This window comes from Plutella xylostella, chromosome 4 (assembly GCF_932276165.1).
Source record: "Plutella xylostella chromosome 4, ilPluXylo3.1, whole genome shotgun sequence".
Classification (NCBI taxonomy): domain Eukaryota; kingdom Metazoa; phylum Arthropoda; class Insecta; order Lepidoptera; family Plutellidae; genus Plutella; species Plutella xylostella.
This window is the reverse complement of record NC_063984.1, coordinates 695,973-709,232: the sequence shown is the minus strand read 5'-3', so window position 1 is coordinate 709,232 and position 13,260 is coordinate 695,973. Positions and strand designations below refer to the sequence as shown.

The window sequence follows — 13,260 nt, the reverse complement described above, 5'->3', positions numbered from 1 at the left end:
AGATTCTTCTGGTTTACCAGCAGCGAATGCAGAGGGCGATTGAGTCATGTCGTCTGGACTCACCAGATCAGTGTAATTGATGACCCTGATGACAGTTTCTTTGGGTTTCTTGTACTTGAGAATCTTCTTGTTCCGGAGTATTCGTCGGTCTTTGTCGATACCCTTCGCTTGTAGTGTGTCGCGTCGTCGGCTGTTCTCTGGGTTCTTACGGTGGGGGCTGACGAGGACTGCCTTAACCATCTGTGAATTAAAGAAAAGTTTAACTGCCAGTTTCTATAACTCTATCTATCCATTACTGGTAGTTACTTTCATACGATTTTGACATAATCAAAAGTAAGAATCTGTCAAAATCGTATGAAAGTAACTACCAGTTATGGATAGATAGAGTTATCCATAACTGGTAGTTACTTTCATACGATTTTGACAGATTCTTACTTTTGATTATGTCAAAATCGTATGAAAGTAACTACCAGTAATGGATAGATAGAGTTATCCATAACTGGTAGTTACTTTCATACGATTTTGACAGATTCTTACTTTTGATAGTGATAGTGTTGCCACGAATAGTGAATTGGCCGAATACCGAATACCGAATATTCGGCGACGCTGCCGGCCGAAGCGCCGAATATTCGGCCGCCGAATATTCGGCGCTACAACCTGTTTTTTTTGTTCCTGGAACTGCTTTGAAGAAGTCGCTACAGATTATATGAGAAATGCTAATTATTAGGAGGCAGAATGCTGTGGCAAACGAGTTGAATTTTTATTTGATAATAGTTCGCCTAGATCGGATGTCCGATCCTTACAAGTGGTGGTCAGCAAACAAAAAATAATACCCGAACCTTTTGAAATTTGTAATAACTTATCTTTCTTCACCTGGAAGTAGCGTTTATAGTAAGAGGTTATTTTCTGAGGATGGTTACAATGAAAAGCGCAATCGTGGGCTACCAAATGCTGAAATGCTCGTTTTTATCCAGCACAACTTACTACTGATTAATTTTAAGTATTAAAATGTTGTGATTTGGAAATAAATACACAATTTTGATTAAAATAACAAATCATTTTTTACATGATTTACTATTCGGTATTCGGCCCGAATAGTACGCACTATTCGGCCGAATACCGAATACTGAAAAAACTGGCCGAATAGGCCGAATACCGAATAGTTGCCGAATATTCGTGGCATCTCTAGATAGAGTTATAGAAACTGGCAGTAAGATGGAAGCTATGCTCAACAGATAGTTAGTCAAGTAAGGGTGTATAAACTGTATACATAATCTTTAGACTTACTCCAAAAGGAAAGAACCATCTTCCCTCCATGCATCAGAACTCGAAAGCTTTTCCGCTATCCTAATTTGACGAGGCAGCATCAGACGAGGCCTCCATGTCCTCAGGGAACCAGCGTCTGTTGGCTATGATGATGCGCTCCATCTTGGCCTTCTTGCTCCTCGACACCTGCTTCGTCAGGCTTCCCTTCAGCTTCCTGAAGTTAAACTTCGGAACCTCATCAAAGTCCGGCTTCTTCGGAGGAGCGTTGAACTTCGTCCCGATGCCAGAAGTGGCTTTGTGTTCTCCCTTCTTCCTATCCTTCTTCTTCCTCAAGTTGATTCCAGACTCCTGGTCTTCGGAGCTGCTGGTGTCCTCGCTGCTGCTCTCCTCTAGAAGGCTCTTGAACTTGGTGCTGCCCTTCTTCTTGAACTTCATGCAGAGCGGGTCACAGCTGCACGGGTCCACGTTCAGCTCCAGGGTTTCTGTAGTGATAACAGGGGGTTGTAGCAGGAAGAATAAGAGGATGTTAATTATGATTGACACAAAACAATGATATAGTTCCACGTTTTCTCACCTCGTATGCAAAGCTTATCCAGGACCGTGTCTTTGATCGATGTGAATCTAGTAAAACAGTATACAATTAATATGTAGATATGTATACAGGTAAGTACATACAGAATAATACCTATAGGTTACATTATTAAGGTATATAAAAACTTACGGGCACTGAAGGGCTTCACACTGACAGTGAGGAGGACTGAAACAAAATAAAAATGCATTTAAAAAACCACCCGCAAATATACTTCACAACTGGTAACCCAAACCAGTCAGCTACTCACCAAGGGAACTTCTTCTTCTTGCCCTCCAGTTTGTTCCTTATATACGTCCAGATGATGTCGTGGGCGGCCTTGCCCGTGCAGATGGGCGGGAAGTAGTAGTGTGGCCGGGGCTTGACCGCCTTCTCGGCCGGCGCGGGCGCCTTCGCCTCGTCGTCAGACATCTCCCATGTCTCCGAGGTGGAGGCACCTGATACCCTGGTGGAGCCGTGAGGATGGATGGTATTGAGCAAAAGGCATTCAGGAAATAAACGTAAACCTAATGTAGCTTGGCTATTTTTGATGTAAGCTGCATTATTTATTTACTTACCATACACACTCATAACAGTAATCACACAACACACACGTCCCATGTACCTATACTTATATAATATATTTTTTTTGTTTGTACATAGTTAAGTAGGTACTCGTGTACGTGACTGAGGTCACTTAAAAGGGTCTGCGAATAAACCGACGCAAAACAGTCGATATGCGTATCAAGGCTAAAACCTCGGACGCCTTAATACTCGATGACCAACGCTTGGACTCGGTCGATGCATTTACTTACCTCGGAAGCACGGTCACCCGTCAGGGAGGAGCAGATGAGGATATAGAGAGCAGGGTCAAGAAGGCGAAGGCTGCGTTTGCCCAGCTCAAACCTGTTTGGGACTCGAATGTGCTCACAAGGCGGATAAAAATCTCCCTCTTCGACTCCATCGTGAAGTCCGTATTGCTCTTTGGTTGCGAAACGTGGAGAGTGACGAAAGGGCTGACGAACAAACTGCAAGTGTTCGTCAATAAGTCCCTCAGGTCGATCCTACGCGTTTTCTGGCCGAAGACAATACGTAACGAAGATCTGTGGAAGCTGTGCCGACAATCTCCCATCGGCAAGGAAATTGTGAAACGAAAGTGGAGATGGATTGGGAACACTGTACGGAGAGGAGCTACGAATGCCGCAACTATAGCCTTTGACTGGAGGCCACCAAATGGCAAGCGCTCCCGGGGACGCCCTGTCCAAACATGGCGCCGAAGCGTCGAAAACGAGCTGCGTGCCGCTGGACTAAACTGGAGTGAGGCCAAAAGTACAGCCGAAGATAGGCGGAAGTGGCGGACGTTAGTGGAGACCCTCTGCACCTCTGGGGTGCCATAGGACTGCAACAACAACATTGATACTCATCTTACATATAACAATACACAAGTAAGTATACTCACGCTGATCCCGTTTTAGGAGGCATGGTTGCACTTTCAGTGATTATGACTTAGTTTTTTCTTTTTTCCAATAAGTTATCAGTGGCGTCCCGTTGTATTCTCTAATATTTCGTCATTACTACTATCTTTCACAACTTCACAAATGTCTTCGTAAAGGGATTTGTGTAGTTTTTTCGGCGTTGACACGAGGTAGACTTTACTGCGGCTGACGCGGTTGGGGTCGTACTTGCACAGTTTAGCGAGGGACCCTGGCGAGGGCTTCCTGCGGGCGTGGTGCGGGGTCCGCGACCGCGATCTGCTCTGTCTCTTCTTCCTAGTCTTTGTGTCCAGAGATTGGTTCTTTAGGGATGGTTGGGCCGGTATCGCTCTAGTATCAGGGATAGTTTGTGGTGGATTATCACCCATTCTAATACTAACTATTTGTTATCAAATTCAAAACTTATTGCATTTCTTATGCTTCTGTGAGGATGTCGGAATAAATTCTTGGCTTTCTTGTCTGTAAATAGAAAAAATATTAGATTTTTGTTATCATTTATTTTTCGCTTTAAAATATATTCTTGCAGTACCTGTTGTCAGGGTCGCTAACTTGATACGAATCTTCAGCTTCATTTTCATCATTTATGGACTCAATTTGCCGATTTAATATTTTCTTCAGCGCTGCCGTCCTGGTTTCCTTCAAGTCGGATGGTGACTTCATCATCATGATGACGCGGCCGCGGCTGATGCCCAGCTTGTTGAGCTTCCTCGATCGCTTGGTGATGGAGCTAGTGGTGCCAGGTCTCAGGGGTCGGGTGCTTCGTAAACGAGACCTCTCTTTCTTCACCCTTTTTATTATGTTGTCGGAGGATCTCTCCACAAAGGAGGTAAAACTTATCGCATTGTCGCTCATTTTGAAATGTTCCTAAACTTTGAAAATAATATACAATAAAATTATATATAAGTATCTTGGGATCTCTTCGATATCCGACGTAATTAATCACGAAGGAAAAAGTGAACTTCAGCCTTCGTAGAAATTTAATTGATAAATAAATAATACTTACTTTCAAACGGTTCAATTTAGAAATTGATAGATTTAATGTATGTAACTGCAGAAGATTTTCCATCATTATTATCGATAGTTTTCCTGCAAAACCAATAGTATATAGTATCAGTAAACAATAGTATATATTAAGTATTACCTATAGATGCAAAGCATCTTAAAAGCTTACTAACGTAGCTAGTTCAGATTCTTCCTCTATATCTTGGACAGAGCTAAAGTTTTCAGTATCCTCATCAGTTGCCCTTTTCAACACTCTCTTGATGTCTGCGTACGCAGTTTTATCCGAAGTTTCGTCGAGTAGTGCGGGTGTATTCATCATCATAAACAGTTTGTTTCTTTTGATGGTGTGTTTGATGTGTTTATTAGTTCGTTCACTGGTGGAGCTACTGGCGGAGATGGGTCTGGAGGGGCGGGACCTGGATCTTTCTTTCCTCGTCTTCTTACTGTCGATCAGCTCGCAGAGTCGTCCCCGGTCGGAGGTGTCGCGAATCGTCTCGTCACTCATTGTTCAGTTATCTTTTGTGTTGGTATGAATAAACTGAATTGAAACACTGGTATATTTTATCTTTATGAATGTTTCGAGGAACTTGATAGACTTTCTCTTTTAATACTGAAAAGTTATGAAATACTGTAAAATTATTTACATAACTAAGTAGATAACTTATAATGTGTCCTTACTTAGGTATGTATATAAGCTCAATATTAAAACAAACTCACATTGTGGAGTTCCTATTTTTAACAATTTCTTTGATTATTTCTTCTAGTCCACTTTCTGTATCTTCATTTGTTACATTAGCTTCTGCTGCATTATCAGAGTTATTTTGAATGGCTGACGTCGCATTAGTCAACATGTAGATTCTTCTTTCCTTGTAACTACGAGTCGACGGGACTCGGTTGAACCGTTTGCTCGGTCGCTTCGTGAGTATTGCTCCTGGCTCTATATTACTAGAGGCATGGCCTGCAGATCGATTCTTTTCATCAGCTTCACTAGGTTCAGGAGTACCGCCTTTGGCAAAGCGACCGGTGTTCTTTCGAGTGGATCCTTTGGAGATTCCAGCGAATCCGTAAGCCTCGTCTTTGTCATCATCATCATCTTCTTTCTTCTTGATGTTGACGCCGGGGAGGCCCTCGTCCACCTCCGGTTCCTTCTCCTCTTTAGGCTCGTCCACACACTTGCAGGGGTTCGGGTCAATAAATGTATCTGTAACATTCATTTTCTTAGTTCAATCAATTATAAATTAATCGATCGATCAAATTATCTATTACCAGAATCCTGACAGATTATAAGTTTGACTATCATCAATGTAGCAAAAACTAAACAAGAAGTAAGAACAGAACATACCCTTCCAGTATCTAGCAGTATCCACCAAGGCATTCATTGGCCATACACTGTAAAATGCAAAAAATATTGTTAATATTTACTTTACCATATACAAACACAAATATGGCGTTATTTGAATGCATTGCTCATAGGTACATAAAAAATTGCGATAAAATTCTTAAATATTCACTCACGAGCATGAAACAGCTCCGCAATCGCACCCTTTAGCACTGAAAAATAATAAGAAAGTTAAAATATATTGCTACAGTTGTACAATAAATATAATGGTACGCATAATAAGTACTATTTCACATAAAAAACAATCGTTATCTGACCAGGGGTCCATGTGAGCGGGGGGGTGGGGCTTCGCGCACGGGTGCACTTTCTCGCAGTTGCCGAACAACGTCTCTATCTTCTTCTTCTTCTCTTTCTCCTTCTCCTTCTCTTTCTTCTCGTCGATGATGTTGGACACCTCCACCACCTCCGGCGAGCTGGTGCCAGAGTCGTCCGTCACGCTAGTGGACCTGAAACATTTGTACGTGACTGTAAATACATGTTATTTGTGAATATATGAAAGTCTTTTTTTAAGATAGAATAAAGCAAGACTCACGACATAATAGCGATTACTTTAGTTGCGTTTAATATTGTTGAACTCAATTGATGAAGTTGAAATTCGTTTTAAGCTGTAGAGCTCAATTGATGATGCCTAAAATCTTTACCATCCAAACAGATGACGTTTACCTGAAAAACATATAAATCTACAATTACTAAAAACTCTAATAAAGAGATCTCGTTCATGTTAAAACACATAAATATACCTATATTTATAGCAGAACACTCACCAGAGTTTTCGCTATCGATACTTTCATCAGAAGGGTTTAGTTTAGGTTTTATAGCAGAGGTTTCGTGTCTGTAGAAGTGCACCGACTGTCGGTGCGAGGCGTGTCGCGAGTGCGAGCGGTGTCGGGGCTTGGAGCAGCAGGACCGCGCCGCGCGCCGCCGCGGGCACGACTGGTGCCTCCGCTTGTGGTCCCGCTGATCCAACTTCGGGTCCACCTGTATACCGTACTTCGAGGCATACAGCTCCGCATTCGTCGACTGCCTGAACCCTTGCTCCACTAACGCCGGGGCCACACTCTCAGTACTAGACAGCAGCATCCTCGCCTGTGGCAGTGTCGACAGGTCTATGATCATCGGACCTCGTGTGGGAGACTCTTGGCCAGAGGTGGATGGTGGGACAGAGGCGTCCTCGTCTTTGTTATCAACTATTTCTACTTTCTTGCGTCTGTGATGAGACTTGGACCTGGACCTGGACCTTTTGGACTTCTTCTTCTTTTTAAAATAGCGTTCGCACTCATCCTGAAAGAACATGCGCCAAATTATAATCTGTTCGTTAAACATTCTACCCTCAATCTAATAATAAGAGACGTACCGAGTCATAAAACTCGTCCAATAGTCCCTGGAAGTTGCAGACATTAGCCGTCTGGTCGAGGTAGTACTCCAGCTCGGGCACGGTCCGCTCCCGGATCATGTCGCGCACGCGCCGTGACCGCTCCGTCACGGGCTTGTCCCTGTTTCGGATCTGGCCCTTCAGCTGCGTCACGGAGTCGCGGAACGTGGTCTCGAACGCACAACTGTACGACGGCGACGAGTTGATCTCGTGGAGCGATTTGGCTGAGTTGTTTCTGGAAAAAAAGGTTTTTAATAACATATAAGTAGTATATAAAAATACCTCCTCAAGACTGATGCGTTTAATAAGATTGTACTTTATATATAGTTAGGTACGTCTGACGCACCCTGGACAGTCAGCGACTGACGCTATTCTGACTAGCTTATACTTTTACCACGTTGACAAACCCTAGACGCTCTATATTGCTTCCCACCGACACACAAGAAGAAGAATACCTACCTATAAACACTATTCGCAGAGTGCGACGTCACAGCCGGCATGAAGGGCGACTCGGTGTCCATCTCCATCATGTAGTAGTGTCCGGAGCGCGCGCGGCGGCGGCGGCGGGGCGCGTCCATGAAGCTGAACCGCTCCTCGCGGTGCCGGCCCACACGCGAGCTGGACGCTGAGCGGCTGCGGGACCTGGAATAGTCATTCAATATCGTCAAGTCTTCTCGATGATTCTTTGATTAATGTAGAATACCTCCACTACAATTTCAATCATCATCATATATTATGATCACCGTAGTTAAATATTATGAATATCCTGATGAGGTTGCGCTACCTTTGCACGACTAATGTCCAAAATAAAAAGTGTCCAAGTAGAATAAGCCCCAGTTTCATCATACTAGGTTAGATTATAACAAGGGTTCATCAATTATACGTCATCTTCATATTAAATTCTTGACAGATGTGTCAAAAGTCAACAACTAATCCCTAATTATGATCTAAGTGAGTATGATGAAACTGGGGTTTAGTGTACCTGTGTTTGTGCCTGCCCCCGCTGCCGCTGCGGCGCCGGCGGCGGTGCGCGGAGTCGGAGTGCGCCGTCTCGCGCGACTCCTCCTTTCCGCCGCTGCGCTGCATCGTGTCGTACATCTTCAGGAACAGCGAGCGCTGGGCGGGGTCCATGCCGTACGTGGGGTCCTCCTCCGGCTTCCAGCGCTTGGGGTGGAACCCGCAGCGGCAGTCCTCGGCACGGTGGTACGCCGAGCCTGGAATGACGCGAGCATGAGAAGATTTCTATGGAATCTAATGGAATCAACCTATAGAATGCCACGTCATGGCATTGCCAGTAACCTCAGCGAATAGTGTAAATAATTGAAACTAACCTTTGTACATGCAGACTTTCGATAGGACATCCTTCACTGAGCGTAACCTGAAAATTATAATGGATGATAAGTCCGTATAATTAGGTGGCGCTGAAAAATCTAGCACTAAATATTCAGTAATAAATAATGAAATTGAATAACTTACCCACAAAAAAATACCATACCCATAAAAAGTAGATAATGAAATCGAATGACTTACCCGCAGGTAATAGCTTTGCACTGACAAAGTTTCGGACTGAAAAGAAAGGGCGGAAAAGATACAAATTAAATTTAAAAAAATTACCAGCAGCACCCTGGCCTACAAACTAGGTATTAGGTACCTACCTAAGTAGATGATTTACCAAAATACAGATTACAGAGGAAAGGGTTTTAACGGTTTTAAGGTTAGGTTACAACAGCATTATCACTCACCATTGCACAGCGGGCGTGGGCTGTATGATCTCGAGCAGGTTCTGGTCGAGCGGCTCCACGGTGCAGATCTTGGGGAAATAGAGCGGCGTGGGCTTCTTGTCCAGGTCCGCGCCTGCCTTGGCCGGTGGCGGCTCGTCGTCGTCCGACATGTAGTACTCCTCGTCGTCCTCTCTGGAAGTAAGTTACATGGAGGTGGTTAGAGAAGCGTGGAAAAAAAACGTTACGTCTCGCTCGCTCTCGAGGCTGCGCGAAGTTAGCGAGTGTGCTGAAAGCCTTTTGTTACTTTAGCCGTGTGGGTCAAAATACAATGAGTAAGGAACGGGAGGACAATTCAAATGGAAAATCACAACATCACAACATAAGTTCTCATATTTATGGTCCGGGTATCCGTTCAAAACAGCGGAGGAACTAATTATTAGGTTTTATGAAAAACATTAGAAACAATATCTTACTCTTGTTGGTGCTTCTTTGGTTTCTTCTGATCGATCTGTTTCCTTTTCTCTGTAGGTAATGAAGCCTTCGAATACGAGGTAGGAGTCAGCGTTTTGAACTTTATTGAGGGCTCATCATCTGAATCACTGTCGTCACTGCTGTAAGAAAATATAAGGTATAAGGTTGGGCATATCTCAAATTACGAAAGATTTCAGGGCAAGGAAAGTAAACTTACTGCTTTCGTGACCGAGGTTTTCCTTTTTCCTCCTTTCTTTTGCTGTCACCTTCTTTAGAGTAAATAGAGGGCGTCATGATTTTACCCTCACGCTCCGTGTCATCGTCATCATCATCATCATCATTAGAGCTGCAATGGAAATTTAATAAAATAAATATTAAGTACCTACTAACCACCTACTCTTTTCTGATTATTGCAAGTTCAGATTGAGTAAGCTACTCACTCATTATCGGATTTTGCTGTCTTCGACGCCTTTTGGAGGGCCATCTTCTTGTTCCTCTTGGCCAGCGTTTTAGCGAAGGACCCGGAGAGCTCCATGGCGAACTGGAACGTCGGTTCGACCTGCGTGGCGGTGGTGGAGGGGTTGCGCGGCACGCCGGCCTGCGCGCTCTGCATGCGCAGGTACGGGATCTGCGCCGCGGCCGGAGCCACCGCCACCTCGCAGGTGTTCTGGCAGGCGGCCACGTGGGTCTCCGGAGTCTGCGCGCTGAACTCCTTCATCAGCTTGCCGTACTCGCGGCGGTGGATCTGCACCGCAGTGTGGGCTTCAGGGTAGCGTAGTCTGTAAGCAGAGCTGCTGGAGTCCACACCCGCATTGGAAGTCAGACTCGACGTCGAATTCGTTGACGTGGTGAACCCCGAGCCGGACGTCGTCGTTGACATGACAGAGTACGTATCACAGCCCCCTAACAGCAGCTTATCCATGGCCATTTGTTTCGCCATAGCGTCTTCTTCCTCCTTGCCGGCTTCCCCTGGTTTCTTGGGCGTCGGGTCCACCTTCTCCTCGCCGCCGCCCGACATCAGCAGCTGGATCTCGCCGTCCGTGAGGATGCGGCCCTTGTACGTGTAGACCACCTCGTCGGGCAGGTTGGTGCAGGTGGGCGGGCACTCCGAGTTGCCGACATTCTCACACTCGCAGCAGATCGTCAGCCCGCCAAATGCGCAGTACATGCGCTTTACCCTGGGAATTATGTAATGTAAGTTTATTTTTTCAAGGTTACGTTAACAAGGTATGGGTAAAAAGTTGATGTTTTTATTTTAGTTACCTGCATTTAATAGAACCACAACAGCATGGGGGATCCCTGAAATCAAAGTACAAATCAATAATAATTCTCACACTAAACAATTCATTAAAATATAATCAAGTTCCTTACGGCTTCTTAACGAACTGTTCCTGTTTAGCTCCAATTTTCTCCTTGTTCGGCCTGGCGCCGAGGATGGCGGACAGTTTGAGCTTCTTCTTGACCTTGGCGTTGGTCCCGTAGCCCTGCTCGGACCAGCCCCAGTCCACCACGGGCGCCGGCTTATCCTTCTCTTTCTGTGCCTTGCGCCTGTCATCCTCTAGCTTCTTGATTTTCTTCTCAAGTTCTTCAGCCTTCTTCTTCTCTTGATCTAATTCCAGTTTCCTTTTTATCTCCTCCCTCTTTAATTCATCTTCCCTCTTCTTTTCATCGGCTGTCTTCTCTCTTTCTTTTTCCTTATCTTTATCATCATCCTTGTCTTTGTCCTTTTTCTTCTCTCCGGTATCACTTCCATCTTTCTTTTTCTTTTCCCCAGTATCGCTGCCTTTCTTTTCTTTTTTGTCACCTGTATCGCTTCCTTTTTTATCTTTTTTTGCCCCCGTATCACTGCCTTTTTTTTCATCGTCTTTCTTTTTATCACCATCATCTTTTTTCTTGTCACCATCATCTTTTTTCTTGTCATCATCATCCTTTTTCTTTTCGTCCTTTTTATCCCCTGTATCACTTCCTTTCTTATCTTTCTTAGCCCCAGTATCACTTGCTTTCTTATCTTTCTTCTCTCCTGTGTCACTTGCTTTTTTATCTTTCTTCTCTCCTGTGTCACTTGCTTTCTTATCTTTCTTTTCTCCTGTATCGCTTGCCTTCTTATCTTTCTTTGCATCTGTTTTGCTGCTTTTCTTATCTTCTTTCTTTTCGTCTCCTTTTCCCTCTTTCTTGTCATCTTTTTTTGCACCAGTATCACTTCCCTTTTTTTCTTTTTTAGCCCCAGTATCACTTGCTTTCTTATCTTTCTTTTCTCCTGTGTCACTTGCTTTTTTATCTTTTTTAGCTCCGGTATCACTTGCCTTTTTATCCTTTTTTGCCCCTGTATCACTTCCTTTCTTTTCTTCCTTCTTGTCTTCTTTCTTTTCTTCTTCTTTTCCTTCTTTTTTTTCATCTTTTTTAGCACCAGTATCACTACCCTTCTTTTCTTTTTTAGCTCCTGTATCGCTTTTCTTCTTATCTTTTTTGTCTCCTGTGTCACTTGCCTTTTTATCTTTCTTGTCTCCTGTGTCACTCGCCTTCTTATCCTTCTTAGCCCCGGTGTCACTTGACTTCTTATCTTTTTTCGCTCCTGTATCACTGCCTTTCTTTTCCTCTTTTTTTTCCTCTTTCTTTTCTTCTTTCTTTTCATCTTTCTTTTCTTCTTTCTTTTCATCTTTTTTATCCCCAGTGTCGCTACCTTTCTTCTCCTTTTTGGCACCTGTATCACTCTTTTTCTTCTCTTCCTTCTTTTCTTCTTTCTTTTCATCGCCCTTTCCTTCGTCTTTTTTACCTGTTGCACTTCCTTTCTTCTCTTTCTTACCTGTATCACTCCCTTTTTTTTCTTTTTTCGAACCTGTGTCACTGCCTTTTTTTTCTTCCTTTTTCTCATCTTTCTTTTCTTCCTTTTTATCCTCCTTTTTTTCATCTTTCGAGCCGGTGTCGCTTTTTTTCTTATCACCCTTTTCGTCCGCCATTTTTGAGCTTATAAAGGTAGTTGTATATTTTCAGTTATAACTTTATGTGAGAGATGCAACGTGCGACTGTGGTTGAAGTGTCCTCGAGGAGTGCTCTTGCTCTGAATAAAATATATATATATTAAGTGACGTAAGTACGTACTAATATTATTACTAATACGAAAGCTGAAACAATATTTAAATATTTTATTAGATTTAGATAAAAATACAATAAAATATTAGATTTTTTATCTTAACTTCATGGTCCTTGGTCTGTCTAGATTAGAATACCGTAGACAAAGATACATAGCCTTCTAATAGCCCTTTTTTGTTTGTGGATTCAATAGTTAGGTGCAATTATTAACCTTTTATTAACTAACCTTTCTTATTTTAAATGTATTGATCACGTGTTACCAGTTTGGCCTGAGTATATTAGGAAAATTATCATTTTACATCAGATTTAGTGTATTGTGTGTTTGATTAAGTTATTTTGCGGATTTTGCGAATGATCATGGTGGAATCACTTTATCATGATTGTATTATTATCTTGAAATTGATGGTGGATGGATAATTTAGCTTGTCAAAAGTGCGACATTTCAATTTAATATTTCTGTCATCATGTCTCGTACCATAAATAATTCTAGCCAGGTCTAGGGTATTCTCAGAAGAATATAGGTTTCAGGCTAGGGTTTTCTCGTTACAGAAGTATTATGTTCCTCGGCCAGGATCTTCTCATTAGAGAAGTAGGTACTAATTTTGTTACTTGGTTCAGGTCATATTCGGCCCCTTCTACCACCCGAGTTCGCGTTTGTATCTGGGACCAACCATCTAGTCTATGGGACCAACAACTTATTATACAGTATATACAATTAGTAGTATTGTAGTATTATATATACCTTTTGTATCTTCGTTTACGAGGAAGTTGCTTATAAGGCCCAGCACACATGGTGAAATGCAACTGCAACGAAACTGCAACTACTTGTTACTTTTGAGTTTCGTCTGTGTTTATGCCATTTGAGAGACAACACACGT

General features: G+C 43.1%; 2 protein-coding genes across 3 annotated transcripts; both read right to left on the bottom strand.

The window, feature by feature from the left end:
* Positions 1 to 154: 154 nt before the first annotated feature.
* Positions 155 to 4,900, bottom strand: LOC105386643. Its single transcript, XM_011557254.3, has 9 exons — positions 4,503 to 4,900; positions 4,331 to 4,413; positions 3,857 to 4,196; positions 3,294 to 3,786; positions 2,106 to 2,300; positions 1,988 to 2,023; positions 1,841 to 1,887; positions 1,288 to 1,748; positions 155 to 240 (listed from the first exon to the last, which is right to left on the bottom strand). The coding sequence occupies exons 4-8, from the start codon at positions 3,314 to 3,316 to the stop codon at positions 1,348 to 1,350; spliced, it is 702 nt and encodes a 233-aa protein (XP_011555556.1). The 5' UTR covers positions 3,317 to 3,786; positions 3,857 to 4,196; positions 4,331 to 4,413; positions 4,503 to 4,900; the 3' UTR covers positions 155 to 240; positions 1,288 to 1,347.
* Positions 4,901 to 6,032: 1,132 nt separating this feature from the next.
* Positions 6,033 to 12,834, bottom strand: LOC105386652 (titin homolog). Of its 2 annotated transcripts, none has more exons than XM_038121089.2 (15): positions 12,609 to 12,834; positions 10,664 to 12,350; positions 10,556 to 10,591; positions 9,733 to 10,470; positions 9,510 to 9,638; positions 9,295 to 9,432; positions 8,843 to 9,013; positions 8,631 to 8,666; positions 8,432 to 8,478; positions 8,083 to 8,314; positions 7,560 to 7,742; positions 7,083 to 7,335; positions 6,493 to 7,009; positions 6,261 to 6,391; positions 6,033 to 6,174 (listed from the first exon to the last, which is right to left on the bottom strand). In XM_038121089.2, exons 2-14 carry the CDS (start codon positions 12,247 to 12,249, stop codon positions 6,366 to 6,368), a joined length of 4,092 nt encoding a protein of 1,363 aa, XP_037977017.2. In that variant the 5' UTR covers positions 12,250 to 12,350; positions 12,609 to 12,834; the 3' UTR covers positions 6,033 to 6,174; positions 6,261 to 6,365. The 2 variants fall into 2 exon arrangements, with proteins under 2 accessions (XP_037977017.2, XP_048485972.1); XM_048630015.1 differs by having other exon boundaries at positions 9,295 to 9,429.
* Positions 12,835 to 13,260: the final 426 nt, after the last annotated feature.

What these genes read in the sequence shown, in the direction of transcription:
- LOC105386643 (XM_011557254.3), bottom strand. Translation starts at nt 3,316, where the DNA reads ATGCCTCCTAAAACGGGATCAGC. An exon ending in CCTCCTAAAACGGGATCAGC is followed by an intron (nt 2,301 to 3,293) that starts GTGAGTATACTT and finishes CGGCTCCACCAG; the next exon opens with GGTATCAGGTGCCTCCACCT. An exon ending in TGTGAAGCCCTTCAGTGCCC is followed by an intron (nt 1,888 to 1,987) that starts GTAAGTTTTTAT and finishes CTGTTTTACTAG; the next exon opens with ATTCACATCGATCAAAGACA.
- LOC105386652 (XM_038121089.2), bottom strand. Translation starts at nt 12,249, where the DNA reads ATGGCGGACGAAAAGGGTGATAAGAAAAAAAGCGACACCGGCTCGAAA. An exon ending in AAACCTCGGTCACGAAAGCA is followed by an intron (nt 9,433 to 9,509) that starts GTAAGTTTACTT and finishes ATTTTCTTACAG; the next exon opens with CAGTGACGACAGTGATTCAG. An exon ending in CCAAAGAAGCACCAACAAGA is followed by an intron (nt 9,014 to 9,294) that starts GTAAGATATTGT and finishes ACTTACTTCCAG; the next exon opens with AGAGGACGACGAGGAGTACT.